The 19718-nt window shown below is 36.0% G+C and overlaps 1 protein-coding gene across 1 annotated transcript; it reads right to left on the bottom strand.

Moving 5' to 3' along the window:
- Window positions 1–7813: 7813 nt before the first annotated feature.
- LOC133310874 (protein PIN-LIKES 3-like) lies at window positions 7814–19290 on the bottom strand. Its single transcript, XM_061511876.1, has 7 exons — window positions 18959–19290; window positions 15070–15149; window positions 14856–14980; window positions 14068–14189; window positions 13189–13422; window positions 7937–8029; window positions 7814–7843 (listed from the first exon to the last, which is right to left on the bottom strand). Exons 1-7 carry the CDS (start codon window positions 19094–19096, stop codon window positions 7814–7816), a joined length of 822 nt encoding a protein of 273 aa, XP_061367860.1. The 5' UTR covers window positions 19097–19290.
- Window positions 19291–19718: the final 428 nt, after the last annotated feature.

The following is a 19718-nucleotide window of genomic DNA, read 5'->3' as shown; positions in this document are numbered from 1 at the left end:
ACAAAATTTTCAAAGAAATCAGAATTCTCTTGGCAGAAATAATTTTCAGAGGAAAGGTCAAGGAGGTGGTCTTGATTATAGTTCCAACAACTTTCTGCAACCTCCTCCTATTCCACAGAAGGAACTTTCTGATTTGGAGAGGTTAGTTGGACAAATGGCTCAACACTCCAATGCTTTTATGGAGGAGACTAGAGCCAATACAAAGAACACAAATGCTTTCATGGAAGAGACTAGGGCTAATACCAGAAACATGAGTGCTTCCATCAGAAATCTGGAGAATCAAATTGGCCAGCTGGCCAAGCAAGTTTCTGATAGAACTCCAGGTAATTTCCCTAGTAACACAGTCACCAATCCAAGGGAGGATTGTATGTTTGTCACCAATAGAAGTGGTAAAGTGGTAGCAGCTTCAGAAAAGCCGAGAATAAATGTGGAAGCTGAAAAGAAGTTGGATACTACAGGAAAGCAAGAAAAAGACAAAGAACTTGAAAAATCTGCTGAAATGGAGAAGCCAGTTGAAAAGAAAAAGTTTGAGCTGAGTCCTGAATATGTAAGAAACATGGCACCCTATCCTGAAAGGTTCAAGAAGGATTCAGAAGCAACAGTATGCCAGGTTCCTTGACATATTCAAAAAGCTTCACATAAATCTTCCATTTGCTGAAGCCTTGGCTTGCATGCCTAATTATGCCAAGTTCATGAAGGACTTGTTATCAAGAAAGCATAAGCTGCAGGATTGCCAAACTGTAACACTCACTGAGGAGTGTAGTGCCATTATACAGAAGAAGTTCCCACCCAAACTCAGTGATCCAGGGAGTTTCAAAATCCCTATTGAAATTGGGGACACAAAAATTGGCAGAGCAATATGCGATCTTGGGGCTAGCATTAACTTGATGCCCCTTTCTGTTTGTAAATCTTTGGGGATCACCGAGTTGAAACCCACTTTGGCATCTCTTCAGCTTGCTGATAAGTCTTTGAGGAAGCCTAGTGGTATTATTGAAGATGTTCTTGTGAAGGTGGACAAGTTCATCTTTCCTGCTGATTTTGTAGTGTTGGACATGGAAGGGGGAGCTGAGATGCCTCTTTTGTTAGGTAGACCTTTCTTGGCCACTGCTCGGGCACTGATTGATGTTGAAAACGGGAAGCTTGAGCTAAGGATGAATGATGAGACCTTTACCATCAACGTCTTTGATTCTCTAAAACAGTCTTCTCACAAAGATGATTGTTTTAGTCTTGAAGTAAAGGAAAAACAAAGTGTAGCGGATGATGCCAAGGAAGATGGTGCCATGAAGATGGATTGGAAAGAGCTTCCTCAACCTCAGAAAAATGTCTTCTTGAGTAATAAGGAGGCGGTGATTGAAGCATTGAAGGAAGAGGAAACTGAATTGAAAAATAAAGTTCCCTTTTCCCATACCAACAAAATTCTCAATGAGGATGATGACAAACCTGGGAGGAAATCCAAAAGGAGGCGTCATCCTATGCTGAAGAAGGTACTGAGAAAGGAAGTGGTGAAACTCTTTGATACAAGTTGGAAGAGACATCAGGAGCTGAAGTTTGACAAAAGACACCGAGACTCTATCTCTCGGAAAAATCAAAATTTCAAAGAGTTCTTAACATGGCTCCATGGTTTGGAGCAAATCTGGGAATGGTGGTCTCATACACCAAGGCAACCAGTACCACCGGACCTTCCATTTGCTGAGTCATCCCACTCTGCTGAGGGGGATGACGTGAAGGGTTGATTATATCTCCTTGCTGATGGAGATTTTGTATATTAGTTTATTTTTTTTTATATTTTTTTCTGTTTCGTATTTTTCTTTTAGTTACTTTGTGTTAGTATATTTTTCTCTGATATTTTGATGTGCGCATTATAGTCTATTCTATATGCCACTGTTTGTTCTATTGTGCAGGTTTTTCTTCCTTTTTGTGGTTTAATTATTGCTGAGGACAACAATTCTCTAAATCTGGGAATGGTAGGCTTGCACCTGAGAACTGCTGCAATTCTTCTATCAGGGGAGATATTTTAACTCTTTTAATTTTCTTAGTTATTTTTATAGTATTTTGTGTGCTATATAAAAAAAAAAAAAAAATTGAACATGTTTTCTGAGCAAGTCTCAGGTTTAGATATGTTTTCCCTAGTTAATTTGCCTGATTAATCATAGGAATCATGTTTTGTATGAACTTCTGGCATAATATTGTATTGGCATGAGTAGATTTCATGATTGCTCGTTTGTCTGAATTTTGTGCTTGAATGATTAATGATGCCTGATGTTCTTTTGGAAGTCTAGCTTGACATCATAGCTGGTGAGGTTTTGTGCTTAAACACTTATTTTATTCTGAGAGACCTCACTGTGCTAGCATTCTAGAACTTGCTCTGTTTCTCTGTTATGCATGTATTGATTGATATGATAAAGGCATTTTGTTCTTGTTAGCTATTGGCCAAAAATAACCCACCTGTATGAATTTTTCCATTGTTAGCCCCCTTGAGCCTGAACTTATTTGTTGTTAAATGACCTGTGGCCTGATTGATGGCTTAGCCTATATCCATATGACTTACCTTGATTGAGATTGAATTACTGAAATGTTGAAAAGAAAACAAATAAATTGAGGTAAGCTCCACAGAGGTCAAATAATTAGGGGAGGTAAAATTTCAATTGTGCCCTTAAAACAAAAAGTTATGAAAAAAGAAAAAGAAAAAGGGTGAATGTAAAGAAAAGGTGGCTGAAAGGAATTAATTCCCGAAATTCTGTGGGAATGTTAGTGGAGCAAAATCATTGAGTTGAATGTGTTAAAAATGAAATAATATCAGGTTTTCAATCTCAGTGTTGTTTGAGTTACTTTCCATATATTCCTACCCATTAAACCCGGCCAAGTTACAACCTGTGAAGTCCTTTTGATCAATTATGCATGTGTTAATGTTCCTTATCTTTAGGAACTTGAGAATTTGATCAAGCTTATGGTAATGTTATTGCTGTGATGGATTGAGTGATTGTTACTCCCTTAAACACTTGAGTGCTGAGTGCTATATGATTATCTTGGTGAGGGGTGTTCAAGCTAGATTCTGACATTTTCATGAGAATAGAAGGCATTGTTAGGAGTTCTTTGCATTGATTCAGTCATGCTTAGCATAGTGATCTCTTGATTGTCTGTGTGATATTGTGTTGGAATAATTGATTGTTTCCTGAATTGAGTACATTGCTGGGGACAGCAACGTTTAAATCTGGGAATGATTTGATGTGCCTCTGGCAAGTGTGGTTTTTCCATGTTAAAATTGATAAGAATTGAGTCATAAGAGAGTAATTTAAATACATATTTGCTATTTATATTGATTCTTTCAATGTCAATAATATTCACCTTTTGGTTGTGTTTTTACAGGAAAAGAGGAGTGAAAATTACAAATTACAAAAAGCCTGTTGACGCGACTCCACACATAGGAAATTTCACCCGGGTGCTGCGCAGGCTAAATACCAGAGAATTGGCGCTAGTTGGCGCCAGATTGGCGCAAACTAGCGCCACACATATTAAGCACCAACATTATGGCGCCAAGTGGCGCCCAAAGACAAGAAAACTGGCGCCAATTGGCGCCCAACAACAAGGAGGTGACGCCGATCCACGCAATCAGTTCCGACTTTTCGTATTCGAGGCAGCAAGTTGGCGCAAACGTGCGCCAAACCGGCGCCAACTGGCGCCGGGTTGCGAGAAAATAACACCGTCTTTCCGCGGGGGTATTTTTGGAAGAAGGAAAAAATAAGTTTATAAATAGGATCCTTGTGCTAGACCTAGATCATCTCATTCCATTCAAGAGGAGGCCGACGGCAGAGCTCAGAAGGATTCTTCCACAGTTCTTCTTCTTCATCTATTTCTCTGTAATTTTATGCTTTTGAATATTGAATTATTTTTAGCCATGATTATGCTTGGCTAGTTTTCTTTTATTGTAGTTAGGGTCACGAGCCCTATGTGAACCCTTGTTACGATGGATTGATTTAGTTTTATTCATTTATATAATTATCTTTGTCTCTACCTTGTGCGTATTTTCTATTTTCTTTATTAGAACTGATCAATCTGATAGTTGGGAATAGTTTGAGGGTTAGAACCCGAGATAGGAATATTGGGGTTTTGATCTTGAAAGGGGGTAGGACAACAATTGGTATGCATGCTAGGAATAGATGTGTATTTAATTGCGGATGCTTAAATTATTGCGTTCATTGCTTAATACCATGAGGAACATTGCAAGGAATTGGGGTTCCAATTGGGGATTAAAGGGTTAACCTTGCAAGGAATTGAGGGTTAACTAATAAATATTTTTAGATAATAATTTATCCGAGTAATTATATGAATAAATATTGTGAATCAATCCAAAGTAAGAAGTGGGGATCATAAGGTGAGTGCGCTCTAGCTACAATATTTTTCTCATATTTTAAAAATCAAATATCATCGTTATCATTTTATTTCTCTTAAATAAAAATATAAAAAAAAGTCTTTATTTTTATTTTATATTGTTACTCGAATTCAATTCACAATTTTTCAAACAACAAACCGAGTTTTCCAACTTAAGGGGACTGGTTATTGTAGTACTTGGTTTACAATCCCTGTGGAGACGATACTCTACTTACTCATTATATTACTTGTGCGATCGGTATACTTGCCAGAGAGCATCAACCACCCCAAAAGCTAGCTCAAAGGGTGGGAGTGCCCAAGGCCTTATAAACTCCACATTAGTTGCACATACAACCAATGTGGGACTATATATCTCAACAAAGGCGAACTAGAAGGGTACCCTATTCTGATCTTAGTTGATAGTGGCACTAGCCACAACTTCATCAGACCAGAGTTAGTTTCTTCTCTGAACCTTTTGATCAGTGAAACAAGAGAATTTCACGTCAGCCTTGGGGACGGCAACAAGAGATCTTCGAAGGGAAAGTGTACAAGCCTCAATCTGGAATTGGGTAAACACCAAATAACAATCAGAATCGATCTTATTTTGGGAATGGAATGGCTAGAGACCTTGGGCGAAGTTCGTCAAGACTGGAAGAAGAAGACCATTCAGTTCTTCCATCATGGGGAGTGGATCACGCTAAAAGGCTACTATATTAGTGAAAGGAGTCAACCAATGGCTTTGCAGGGTCTGCTGCACGAAGTGGGAGTCAATACGGGAGATATGGCTTTCGAAACAATGAAGAAGCTCCTGACCTCTGCTCCTGTTCTAGCCCTACCGGATTTTGGGAAGGAATTCGTGATTGAATGTGATGCCTCTGGTACAGGTTTGGGGGCGGTTCTGATATAAGATAAGGAGTCTATTGCCTATTTTAGTAAAGCTCTGGTTGCTCGTAATCTAGCTAAATCAGTTTACGAGAAAGAGATCATGGCCCTTGCTTTATCAATCCAGCATTGGCGACCCCATATGTTAGGCCGATCTTTCACTGTCTACACCAATCACAAAAGCCTTATGCACCTACTTTTTTAAAGGATACTACTTCAGATCAGCACTGTTGGTTGTCTAAACTCATGGCGTACCAGTTCGAGGTAGTCTACAAGCCGAGACCAGAGAATAAGGATGCTGACACTTTGTCGCGGATGCAGGAACTGATTGAATTGACACACATAGTGTCTAGTCTATATTGGCTAGATTTGGGAGTGGTAAAGGAAGAATACAAGTTAGATGCTGACCTGTAGGACATTATTACAGCTCTGGCCTTTGATCCCCGCTCTAAGGCAAATTATACAATGCAAGGAGAGCTTCTATTTAATAAAGGCCGAATGGTAATTTCTTCTTATTCCTACCTTATTACAGGAATTCCATTCCACTCCTTCAGGTGGACATTCGGGTTTCACTAGGACTTTCAAATGGCTCGCTGGCTGAAGGATTATTTTAGAAGGGCATACACAAACAAGTGATGGATTTCGCTAAGACTTGCGACATCTATCAACGTCATAAACATCAGACATTAGCTCTGGCTGGACTTTTACAACCACTTCCTGTTCCGCAACTTATTTGGGAGGATGTTTCTATGGATTTCATATCCGGTTTGCCCAAGTTTCAAGGTTATGAGGTCATTATGGTGGTAGTGGATCGACTCTCTAAATATGCTCACTTTATGTTGGTGAAGCACCTTTTTACTACCAAGCTCATTGTTGAACTGTTTACCAAGGAAGTGATATGCCTACATGGAATGCTAATGTCTATTATTAGTGACAGAGATCCCTTGTTTCTTAGTGTTAGAGAAGTATATAAACCATTGATGGACTTCACTTAACAGCTTAAGCTTTTGGGTTGAATTGGTTCTTTACATGGTATTAAAGCCTTGGTGTTACGGGTTCGATTCTCATCGCCCCCCCCACTTTCTCTTGTGGAATTTCTTAGCACAGGTAGGTAGGCCTGTACATTATCCACCCTTCATGCCCAGTGGGCTCTCGTGTGAGAGAGCGTGTTATAGAAATATATAAACCATGGATGGGCCTTCACTTAAAACTTAAGCTTTTGGGTTGAATTGGTTCTATACACTTAGCATTTTTTGTAAGGAGCTCTTCTGGTTGCAGGGAATTGTGCTTCACATAACTATATCGTACCACCCTCAAATGGACGGCCAAACCGTGGTTGTTAATCGCTGTCTAGAGACTTATTTGTGTTGTTTTGCATCTGAACAACCTAAGTGTGGGTCGTTATGGTTGTCCTTGGCAAAATTTTGGTACAACACTTATTCTATAACTCCACCAATACCACTCCTTTTGCAGCAGTTTATGGTCGAGCCCCCCTCCCCCCAACACACAACATTTTTCATTACCTGGATGGAGAAACACAGGTTAAGGTTGTGACCAGGGTGTTGTTTGATCGCGATAAGGCTTTAAGACAACTTAAGCATCATCTTTTGAGGGACCAAAATTCTATGAAGCGACAAGCTAACATCCGTCGCAGGGAACTCCAATTTGCTGTGGGTGATTGAATTTATGTGAAGCTTCGCCCCCATTGCCAAGTTTCGGTCTCTAGGCATATCAATCCTAAGTTGTCCACCCGTTTCTAAGGCCCTCCTTTTCAGGTTATTGCTCGAGTGGGCCCAGTGGCCTACAAACTGCTCCTTCCAGAAGCATCACGGGTTCACCTTGTGTTCCATGTATCTTAGTTGCGCAAAGCCATTGGTAGTGCTCCTGCTAAAGGCCACCTTCCTCCGGGACTAGCTGTTGAAGACACTATCACTCCTGAACCAGAATCGGTCCTGGCCGTTCGCAGCTTGGTGGATTAGGAAAAATCTTGCAATGAGTGCCTTATGTATTGGAAATCTAGACCAATGGAGGAAGCCACTTGGGAAAAGGAAAGTGATATTCGGGGGCAATTTCCTACATTTTTCCTCGAGGACAAGGAAAATTCTAGAGATGGTGGTATTGATAGGAAAACAACTTCAAAAAGCTTGAAGGCCAAAACAGATAAATGGTCTAGCCCAATTTTAGTGTATCAACAAAGAGCCAAGACAAGAGAGGGAAAGGAGGGTACTGAGCTGGAATGAGTTAGTTTTGGCATTGTGATGCTTGATTTCGGTTAAGGAGAGAGAGTATAGCATAATCTGTTAGTTTGTTGCTTTATATGAGTAGTGTTAATGTCACTTGGGTTTTTTAGGCATAACTTACATTTTTCTTTCTACAAGGGTAGAGAGGGGCTAAGGAGTGTTTCTCCAAAGCAGGGAGCATTGTTGCTCATATTTTCCTTGTTCTGAATGATACTGTATTGTTTTTTTCTGCATTCATATATACAGTTTCTCCCTATTTTCCACATAGGTGAGTTATATCCTATCAAATTCTTATAGTAAATTGATGAGTCAAAATTTCAGCTTCATACAAATTGAGGTGAATAATAACCAATCTATTATTAAATTGAAGTACATATCAAATAACAGCAGCAGTTAAATATTCCTATATGACTGCAATGCATCATAAAATGACCATGGATGCTTACCACTGCAATTGTTGATGGTGTAAACACCATATCCAACTTGACATACTCCGTACATTTTGTAATGGGCCAAGTAATACAATTCAAGATTGACACCTGCAATAGAAAATGAAAAATGATATTCAACAGTTTAAATTTTTATTTCAAAAAATTAATCTAGAGGCTATGGCTAATAGCGTAAAAATTTTTATCAAGTGGTTGTTATACATAGTATCAAAGTTAACCAAATGTTCTTGAGTTTGATCCTAAACAACCTCTACCATAATGAAAAATTCAGTTTTGCGCAAGAGGGATTAGAAAATTGAAACCTTCTATTGATGATTTACAATTTCTAACATTTGGAGACTTGGAAACTAGGAAATTAAAGAAAATGCTACAAATCAAATCCTAATTATATACGGTACATACAGTCCCAAAATAGGAGATACTTTCGGTAAAGAATCATTTCAACCCAAAAGCTTAAGTTGTTAAGTGAAAGCTACATTAATGACTTATATTATATTCATATAACACGCCTCCTCACATAAGGGTTCATTGGCTTGAAGGGTGGAGAATGCCCAGGCTCAACTACCCATTCTATGAAACTCCACAAAATTTAATTATTTGTTAGTAGAATGGAGGCAATGATATTCAAAATCGTGACCACTTGATCATAGAGACATTACTATCATGTAAAAAATCATTTCAATCCAAAAGTTTAAGCTGTTAAGTGAATGCCATATTAATGATTTTATATTATATTTCTCTAACACTATCCAACACTACCCTTCAAGGTAGAGCATACAAATCTTATGCACCAAACTTATCACAAATGAAGTGTATTCAAGATTTGCAAGCAACTTCGTATTAGCCACAAATGGCATTATGAATTCCTAGTCATGCCATTTGATTTGACTAATGCCTCTTCTACATTTCAATCCCTAATGAATGAAATGTTGAGGCCGTACTAGAGGAAATTCGCATTAGCTTTCTTGGATGACAACTTAGTTTACAGTCCCACAGAGGAGGCTCACTTGAAGCATTTAGGCCTGACTTTTCAGCAATTGATGGAGAATCATCTATGTGTAAATAAGAAAATATGTTGCTTTGGGTAAAGGAAGTTAGAGTATTTGGGCCCCATTTTTTCTGTAGAAGGGGCAGAAGCCAATTGAAAGAAAGTTCATGCTATGTAGGCTTTGGCCTATCCCAAAAGATTTGAAGGGCTGGAGGGGATATCTCAATTTGACTTATTATTATAGGAGATTTGTCAAATATTATGAAAAAAATCTCCAAGTCACTAACACATGTATTGAAGAAGGACATTTTTCAATGGGGGAAAGAAGCACAAGCAAGCTTTGATGAACTTAGAACAACTGTGACTAAGCTGCCCACATTGAGTCCCTGATTTTCTCCAAAACTTTTGTCCCAGAAAAAAATGCTTCCAACAAGGGATTTGGGGCTGCTTTATTATATGAAGGCTAACTTGTGGCATTCCTAAGTTAGGGTTGTCTAAAAAAGCTGAGACCAAATCAATTTATGAGAGAGAACTGATGGCAGTGGTGCTAATAGTCAAGAAATTTAAGCACTATCAAAATTCACACTAACCAACACAGGCTTAAATTCTTCAATGACCAGCGATTGATGAGTGAGGAACAATTTAAATGAGCTAAAAAATTAATTGATTTTGATTTTAAAATAAGGTATGAACCTAGCAAGGAGAATGCAATTGTTGATGCTCTCTCCAAGATGTTTTTCAGAACTCCACAGTTCAGCAAGGACACTCCAAATTTGTTAATACATATAAGAGGCTAGCTACCATAGTGTTTTGGGAGGGCATGGGACATGATGTTCAGCAATTTGAAGCAACTTGCCACATTTCCCTGCGTAATAAAGCACAAACTTCGTCTCCAATAGGGTTACTTCATCACTTCCCTATACTTACACAAGTTTGGGCTGAGATTTACATGGATTTTATTGAGAGGCTGTCAAAGTCCCAAGGGAAGGTTGACCAAATTTGCACATTTCTTACCTCTCCCTCGTCCTTTTATAGCTATAGATGTTGCAAATATTTCACTCAAGGAGATAGTACGTTGATGGGACTAAAAAGTGAGTTAGTTATTTAGGGGAATTTTCTAGAATATTCTTAGAGGAGAGAATAAAAGGAGAGTGAGTGTGAGTAGTGAGGTAGGCATGAATTGAGTGAAAATTGGGGAATTTGAGGATCTCTTAGGAACTCTTGGAGCCTAGGGTAGTTGGTTCTAAGGGGGAGTTGAGGTCTTCTGGATTTATCTTTCTGCATTAAGTCTTGTAAGGAGCTTGCCTCCATTTATGTTTTCATCAATTTATAGTGAATAAAATCGGGTTCGATCATACGCTTAAATGGTTTTACTACTTTCATTGTGTCAGATAGAGATAAGGTGCTCCTCACCCACTTTTGGACTGAGTTGTTCCACAATGCAGGGACCAAATGTGGGAAAAGATGTTGTCTCCATATCCTCTTCATTCACATAGTTTGAGTCACTCTGCCAACAGCGACCAAGACGCGGTGCGTAGGTGTTCCTCTGGTAGTTTGCACGCTCCTCAATCGTGCCCCGAAGCAGAGGAGACAGATGGGAGAGAAGTGGCAGCGCTGGGTCACCCTTACCAAGTTGTGGACTTCGATTAGGAAAAATGAAACGTGGCCCATCTTGTTTAAACCATTCATATTTTATTTGTAGTGCTCCTGTAACTTACAGGGGAATATTTTAGTTTTTTAATGCTTTTTATTTTTATTTTATTTTTTTTATTGTGTTAAAAGCTGAAACCATTATGAGTCTCTAATCATAACTATAATTTATTTGGTGTCTTAAATTAGAGATGCTGAATCTCTTTTATAATTTTATTTCCTTTATCTGAACTTATATTTGTGGTGACTTTCTTATTGTTGTGTTTTGGATTTATATATGTTGGATATTTAGTTTTTTTTTAGTATGAAGTAGACTCTTACGTTTCGTTTACGTTTTACGATTTTACGATTCTGTTCATCCCTACCGTTTCTACGTAGACTCTACGTTTTAATAACAATAATTAGGAGAAGTTGGTCCTCTGGATGGTGTGATTTTGTCATGACATTCTTATAAGGTTGTCTCAACCATTAATGTCCTTTTCTTTTCTCTGTAATTCTTGTTTGTAAGGAGCTTAGCTTCCAACATTTCATTAATCTAGTAGATTTTGACTTGGGTTCCATCAATTTGGTATAAGAGCATCTTCAATCACATAGGTGCTTTCTAATCCAATCATTAGAGAAGTAAAAAATCATAGGAATATATCTTGGAGCAGTGGAGAAAACCAGCATGTTAAAGTTCAAAGAAATTTGAAAAAAATGATGAAGATTTTAGATGAGGCAATGGAGAAGGTGGAGACACCAACCTTCGAAATCAAGAAAAAGCACTATCCTGATGGACTATAGTGGCGGAAAAGATGGAGAAGTTTGAGGATGAGAACAAGGCGCAAAAGAAGACAAAGTTTGCGGAAGAAGAAAAAGAAAATAAAGAAGAACAAGAGAAACAACAAGAAGATGTCGAAGAAGAATTTTGCGTAAAGACAAAACAAAAGCATGTGCCAAAGCTAGTGTTGCTTGCGGTCGAGCATGGAATGACAAAGACCCAACCAGATTCTTTCATGGTGGAAGTTGGAGTCACGAGGTCGTTGAAACCAATAAACAGAGATCCAATGGAAGAGAACCATCGCGCTACCGTCAACAACTCTTCAAAAGGTCAACCCCTATTCTTGAATGGGCAAATCATTTCTGCATCTGTGGCTGAAATTATTTTTCTACCACAGACACAAACATTTGAGAGAGAGAAAGCATAAAGAAGAGCGAGAGAGAGACACCAACATGGAGTCCACTCTTGTTTTGTGCCTGTGGCAGAAAAATAATCTCTGCCACAAATGCAGAAATGATTTTCTGTTCTTGAATTTCACATACCACTCAATAGATGTCATAGTTAGTTGGAGTGGATCATTGGGCCAGTTTCAGTAGGTCTAACCAAGGGGCTTCATGTCCAGACATCTATAGAATCCAAAAAAAATGCTTATGGCCCAAAATAATTTTTTGGAAGAGGCCCACAAAAAGGGCAGAAAATAGAGCATAAGGAGAATGGAGATATACACCGTTTCTTGGCCATAAATGCTATAGGAAATAGAGCACCAGTGTAGAATGGAGGCAAGGGGGCAATGGGATCCAATGGCAGCTTTTTGATTTCAAGCATAACTTGGTCAATATGCTCCAAACAATGGGATCTAGGTGGAATTTTCTCTCACATTTGTGGGAGGGACCTAACCTCCTTCTTCACCTTGAGGGCAGGGTGAATCTTGGAGGGGGAGTATTGATGGTCTAGGACAAATGGGCCAAGGTCTAGCCACTAGGAATCAGTTAGAGGAAAAAGAAATTGTCTAACAAATTGGTGAAGGATGGGATACATAGTGCATAGAAATTGTCTAACAAACTCTGCAATTCGTGTTGGTAAGGAGCTTAGCTTTCAACATTTCATTAATCCTGTAGATTTTGATTTGGGTTCCATCAGAATCTCACTAGGTTTCATGTGTGACGAGGTGTACAAGAGTTTTAAAAGCCATAATAAAGACATAGCTTAAGTGTTTAGGTTTGGTGGTTCTTTGACAAAATGGATGACGGAGAAAATAATGAACCACAAAAACCAAACAAAAACAATAATTAAGGATGCCTCTTTATTAATTTCATTCTATGGATATCTCGGTAATTTAAGCTCCAAAAGCGGTAAGACAGATGACATCTAAGAAGGTATAACAATCTAATAGATAAATTCTAAGGAAGCCATTCTAAAATATGAAAGGATGAAATAGAAACAGCTGGAACACAAAACCATCCCAAAATAATAAAACATATAGGCCAGCTTATTGTCTATTAAAGAAGGCATATTGCTAACCGAATTTGTTTTCATTTTATGAAGCCTAAGGCAGAGCTGCATTTCAATTTTATAAAGAAAAGGAATCCAAGACCCAGTAACAACCACAAAGTCTCTAATGCCCCACTTCGTTTCATGCAGGAAAAGGGCAAAGCCTTTATCATCCACAACGCTTAAAGAAATATGTTGATGTTGATATGAAATTGTCATTTTAATTAAGTGTGGATCACCCTTTCCAATATTAAAAGAGCAATTTTCCTTTCAAGCATGAAAGCACGTCACAAGAAAAAAAATTCTTCAATAAAAATAAATTAATAAAGATACTGGTTGCTTTAAGTTAGGAGCTATGACCTTCCTCCTATTTCTGTCACATGGTGACTCAAGTTGAACTGAAACATTGTCAGTGCTAGCAAAGTTTGCTGAAGGAAGCAATAATTCTGTGATATTTCCTGGAAATGTTTCTGGGGTTCCAGTAGAATATATTGTGCTGGCTGTGGCGTTGCTGGCATTCATATTTTCAGTGCTCCTATCCACACTTGCCCCCATGAGGATATACAGATATGTCCATATAAAAATTGCAGATACCTGAAATATCAGAAAGCAGATAAATTATGGCTACAAACAACAGGAAACAGACAAATGTAATAAAAATACCTAATATGGAAAGGTTTGAAGAAATACTCAAGACATTGCATTTTGTAAAGAAGCATTTCAACCCAAAACCTTAAAGTGTTGGGTGAGGGCCTTTTTAATTGTTTATATTATTCTCTAACACATCCCCTCAAGCAAGAGCCATTTGGGCTTGAAGTGTAGATGTTGCATATGCCCAATTTTTTTTTGTTGATTTATCTTATGCTTATTTAATTCCACAAGTGGGGAGCAATGAGGATCGAACTCGTGACCTTGAGGACACTAAAGCTCTGATACCATGTAAGCTCTGATACCTTGGGTAAGGACTTTTTTAATGGTTTATATTATTCTCTAACATATTTTAAGTAACAATACTTTTTAGTTTGGACTTCGAAACATTCCAAAAGGTGTCCCATTAATTTTCATTTGCTCTTTAATATTGACAATTGTTACCGATGAACACATTATGAAATTCAAAGACTATTTAAAAAGGCATGTCCTTTTCGTGAAAACATCTTAAACTAACAAAGTAGGCTAGTAGCTTTATGGTTAAAAACTATACTTAAGCATATATTGAAATAAAGCAAACATAGATCATACTCCCGTAGAAACCGACGCGTAAGCCTCTCCATATGTTGAGCAGGTGGATGAATCTCCAAATGGACTACTGCTCTCCTCACAAACAGCTGGGACAATGATAAGAAGCAAATTCCCCAAATTCCCTGTGCACATGAATCGCAATGCACAACCACCCTCAAAAATAAGAAAAAGAGAATGTAGGTACTAAAGTACATAATTCAGCATCAAAATTAAGGCCTTGAATTGCAAAATTTAAGGTTTCCACTCTTACTTTTAAGTTTCAAGTTCAACCCAAACTATTAACTCTCTTTTCTTTCCTTATCTTTCCCCCAATTACAATTTCGAAGGAGTTCATTAGGGAGGAAAAAAGTAAACAGACAGAGAGAGAAAAGAGGAGATTAACAAAAACACAAACCCAAGTAAAGGACAACCTAGTGCTACAAAGCTCCCACTATATGTATATATGTTCCAGTAAATGGACAGACACAAGTAAGGCTTCCATATTACATGGCAATTGGCAACAACACCAACTAAGGCTAACACAAACACAAGTAAAAATTAAAGTAAGAAATAAATAAAAAATAAAATAATCAGTGATATGATAAAAACATGGGGAAAAGATTTTCATGTTGTGCTACTAGTGAGCTATCAAATTGTGTACAACTAATTTTTTTATTTTTTATTTTTAATGGGTGATGGGGCACACCACATCTTGTGTCTATAGTAGGAAAAAGAATTAAGCTAACATGAGAAAAAAAAAGGACCCTAAAAACATATTGTAAACAGTTATATCTGTGAAATGTACGAACCGGCAGTGCAGCAACCATTGACGAGGCCTCGGAGGTGTTTAGGCGTTCTGGCGATTTTGTTAAGCATCCAACCGAGAATGGAACCAACCACGAAGGTTAAAAAGATATTCACCAGCATAAACCACCTGAACATAACATACACATAAGAAGCAGACATAATAATGTTAATAATGATGATGATGGAGCAGAACTGAGAAGTGATTGAAGTACTCACATTTCAACCAATCGATCAAACGTGATTGTTTCGGCCAAATCGGCAACGAGGAGCGCCGGAGTGAACACGTAAAACACAAGCTGTTCAATTTAAGCATGTTCATTAGGGATTGAAACCATCATCATAGACGTGAATTACGAGAAATTTGAAGGAAATGTTTGGGTGTGGCCCTAACGAATCGCGAGCATGCGCCATTGCTGGAGCCTCACGAGAAACCTGTGTTAGCACCGGAAAGGAAGTAGGAAGAGGATGGAACAAGTGAAACATGGCCTAATTGGTTGCTCTTTTTTGAAAATTATTCTCTTTTTTAATAAGGAGAAAAAGAAAAAGAAAATGGTTGCTCTGCTTGGACAAATAGAGACGAGAGAACTACGAGTCTACGAGACAGAAGATGGGGTGAGTGGCTTGTAAATAAGGAAGGTTATATTAAAAAAAAAATTTGTTTAAGTATAACCCGTGATACTATAATGTAATTTGAAAAACAAAAATTATAAACGGATGATTCGTCTATCTTCAATCACCTAATCCTTTGCTAAATAGTAGAAGATAAAATTATAAATTTCATCATGTCATAGATTTAAATCTTAATCTTATTGGTTTACTTAATATATATATATATATATATATATATAATACAGGTTGATAATTTGTATTTTATCATATATGTGTGTTTGTATCAGTTCTCAACCCAATAGAAACATTACCTGTAGACATGAATTTTCACCCTAAATATAGTGAGTATTTAATATTACATTATAATTAAAGGAAAATACACTTTTGAAGGTGTAAGCGGTAGGACCAAGTTGTAATAGAAGAAAAATAAGTTTAAATCGATTGAAGCACTTCAGTTCAATTTCAGTGAAATTATTTAGGTATCTTGAATCGAACTAGTTCTTTTAAATTCGGCTTGATTTAGGTTGACATACATTTTTATTATTTAAAATATTTTGTTAAACAATTACAAACATTGAGAGACAAAAATTAAACATAGAATCTGGTTGAATTTTGCCAGTGTCAATTTCCTGACTCGACCTAAATTGAATTTATCTTCTTTTTAACAAAACCAAATTACGGAGAAGGATATATCTATTACCAAAAAAGTTTACCATCTTTACAACCAACTAATCACTGTTGATTTCCGTCAATTTAACGGTTATCATTTATTGGAAATTATTAGATCGCATTTATTAATTAATTATTATTCTCAATAAATTATAACCGTTATATTGACTGAAATCAACGATGATTAGATTGGTTGTAAATGTGGTAAATTTTTTTGGTGGTAAATATATCCTGCCCCAAACTAATTACCCGAATTAGCGTCTCATATGCATTCTTTCATGATTTTATCTCAAGAATATTTTCTTCCCACCACAACCCTCGCATAATAAATTTTTTTATTTAACCAATGATGATTGGTTGGTTCAAGTGGTAATGAATATGTTTTCCCTAATCAAAGGTTTCAAATTCAAGTCTTAGGAATGGAAAGTATAATATTGAAAAAATGCCCCTACAATGGATACGACAGTAATAGAATTGGACTAATCAGTGGATATATATATATATATATATATATATATATATATATATATATATATATATATATATATATATATATAGGAAGGATATTGTGACAACCAAATTGTGTTACTACCACGTGACTACCAATTAATCTCACCGTTAGATCGATTATGTTGATCCAACGGTTATATTTATTTCCATCTTTGTATGGTCATGGTTTCCCAAATTTAATACTTTATATTTATTTCCACCTTTGTATGGTTATGATTTCTCATATTTAATGCTTTCACTTTAAATATAGGAAATCATAACCATACAAAGATGAAAATAAATATATATATATATGGGGCAAGTTATATTTATAAATTTTTTTGTTTACAAACTACACTATGTAGGACCGGTCCTACATTAATCACACAATGTACGACCGGTCCTACATTAGTGTAATTGCAAAAAAAGTTTGTAAACGGATCGTGTTCCTATATATATATATATATATATATATATATATATATATATATATGTGTGTATTATTTGGTCCTCCTGAAAAAAATTGATCGATGTTTTACCAAACTGATATAATAAAAAAAATGGTATCGAATAAATCTCATCAAATTTTACATTTTATGTTTCTTTGCAAAATTGATGGGTATAATTATAAGTTTAGTTTAATTTTTTTTAATTATTGAATACTAAGTATAATATACACTACATAAATTTAAAATATTATTTAATATCAAAATGTATCCTATTGTATCGAAATCTAATATTTTTTTAGAATTAATATATTAGAATGTCGTATCATATCATATCATGTCTCGTATCGATATCAGTCCAACATACATAGGGACCATTCATAACCCAAGTCCAGGTATATAATACTATAATATTTTTATAAAAATTGCTTTTGTATGATTTTTTTTACGATAAAAGAAATTTACAAATATTCTATTTTGAAAAAGACATTAATTTTTATTCGTGAAGTGTAAATGCAATTCAAAGATTGAAGTATGAGAAAAATGTTTCTGCAATTAATGCAGATAAGTTATCTGCATTTATTCTCAAAACGACGTCGTTTTGGTATTGAAATTTTAAAAAATTATAAATATAAAGACTATTATAACCCTGAAATAAATTAAAATTACAAAAACACCATGATTTTCCTCCCAAAACAATATTGTATTGGACTTACTACATATAACTTATCTACAGTAACTACAGAAAAAACGAACCTTGAAATATAATGACAAATGAAAAAACTAAGCGATACGATGTTACAAAATTATGCATATATTAATGAAGATAATCAAACATCCAATACCCAAAAGTGCATTCATTATTATAAATTCAATAGAACAAAAATCATTTGGTCCCCTGTCGAAACAAACGAACAAAACTAAGGTGCTAGCTCGAGAGAAAAGTTTTGGTGGACTAGACCACCAAAATTCTGTGGTCCCCTTTTGTATTTTCACAAAAAAAAATTTGCTACACTCTTTTCTTTCATTTTATATTTTTTTCTTTAAAGGGAAACTACTGAATTTTGGTGGTCCTAATCCACCAAAGTTTTTCTCCTAGCTGAAACCTTAAAGCAACGGTCCCAGGCTCCCAGCCTTTAATACTTAGATGTGAATACAGTTGAACTGTTGCATAATAAGATATAATGCATTCATTTAAAAAAAAAAAAAAAAAAAAAAACAGACACACACACAATTTTATGATTGATTATAATCTTTACTACTTTACAAAACAAAATTAATTTCATTAAACCATCAATATCAACAACACATTTATTCTAAATAAGTTGAAGAAAAATTATGTATTTATTTACCTACTATATCGTGTTAATCAACCACAGAAGAAGCTCTAAATCCAGAGTGAAATTGATTTCAAGAGTTTGAATGATATACCCATGACATCAAATCCCTTCCAAAGGCAGATAGTGTAAATAAGCAAAACAAAATCAACGGTACTTCTTTACGTGGTAAAGAACTTATTTTTCTTAATTAGAAGTCTTGAATTTGATCTTTAAGAATGGAAAAAATTGATCTAAGAAGAACAGCCCCTATAATGGATCACACAATATTTGATCCTGAACAACAAAAATGGGCATAATTGACTAAGGGTTTGACTCATACTTTAAGGGCACGAGTTCAAATTTTACTGTAAAGACTTTGTTGGTAAATAATAAGTAATCTCTTTCAAAGATTCTCAAAAAGATTGGGGTCTTTAATAATACTGGTGTCTAACCCCACTTAAACTTTTGTATCTTACAAAAAAAAAATATTCAAACCGGATTAATTGTATAATTGATGAAGCCATGAATATATAAAAAATAATAATAATAAGAAAAAGAAAGAAATGAACTTACATTGTTCAAATAATTCCTTGCATCAACTCGTCGGAGGAGATTAAAACGTTCTGTTGCAATTAATAAACCAAGGAGAGTAACCAATAGCGTCTCCAGCACTGGCACCAGTGCCACGAAGAACAAGTCCCAGAATGCCATTGATGAATGTGATGTGAGGTGTTAGGAGCAGGAAGGAACACCTACTGTGTTATATACTCAAGAAAAACTAGCTTCCTGCACCTAATTCAGGAAGAAGAACTATTCGTTGGAGATGAAAATGATTTTTATCTTTCAGCTTTTGTACAAGTTGGTGTGAGGTTAGAGGAGTATTTTCATGCGAAAAGCAAACATATGGAGGAGAAGAAATACCGACCCATATAATTAACTTAGTGGCCATTCGGAACTTGGAACTTACTGAGCTACTCTATAAGTTGTTTGGAGAGTGGAAGCAGCTAGACATTAATGTTAGCTTTCACCATGCAGTTACACAATTATTTGTCATGTGCATGGATTTAAGTATGTGCGTGCTTAGTTTTTTTTTTTTTTTTTATATATTTAGAACATTATATAATCAAATCTTACTAAAAAAGTGTTTGAAAAAAATATTAAAAATTAAGCAAATTCAAAAATACACTAAATTCTACTTTTGATGACTAATAGTTCAATTAGTAGTCAACGAGATTGTAATTAGGTTGTCAACATTCCATTCTTTAAAATTGTAATGCGACCATGGTGTTGGAGGTTCAATCCTTAACCGAAATTAGTATGTCTCCGAGATTTA

This window comes from Gastrolobium bilobum, unplaced genomic scaffold, assembly GCF_033153095.1.
Source record: "Gastrolobium bilobum isolate Gb01-03AN ecotype WA unplaced genomic scaffold, APGP_CSIRO_Gbil_v1 utg292991, whole genome shotgun sequence".
NCBI classification, from domain to species: Eukaryota; Viridiplantae; Streptophyta; class Magnoliopsida; order Fabales; family Fabaceae; genus Gastrolobium; species Gastrolobium bilobum.
The sequence above is the reverse complement of the archived record's forward strand: the minus strand, read 5'-3'. Positions and strand labels throughout refer to the sequence as shown.

Coding starts and splice junctions, on each gene's coding strand:
- LOC133310874 (XM_061511876.1), bottom strand. CDS start 19,096: ATGGCATTCTGGGACTTGTTCTTCGTGGCACTGGTGCCAGTGCTGGAG. Junction 14,981..15,069: donor TTTGATCGATTGGTTGAAAT/GTGAGTACTTCA, acceptor TGTTATGTTCAG/GTGGTTTATGCTGGTGAATA. Junction 14,190..14,855: donor CAATGGTTGCTGCACTGCCG/GTTCGTACATTT, acceptor TCATGTGCACAG/GGAATTTGGGGAATTTGCTT.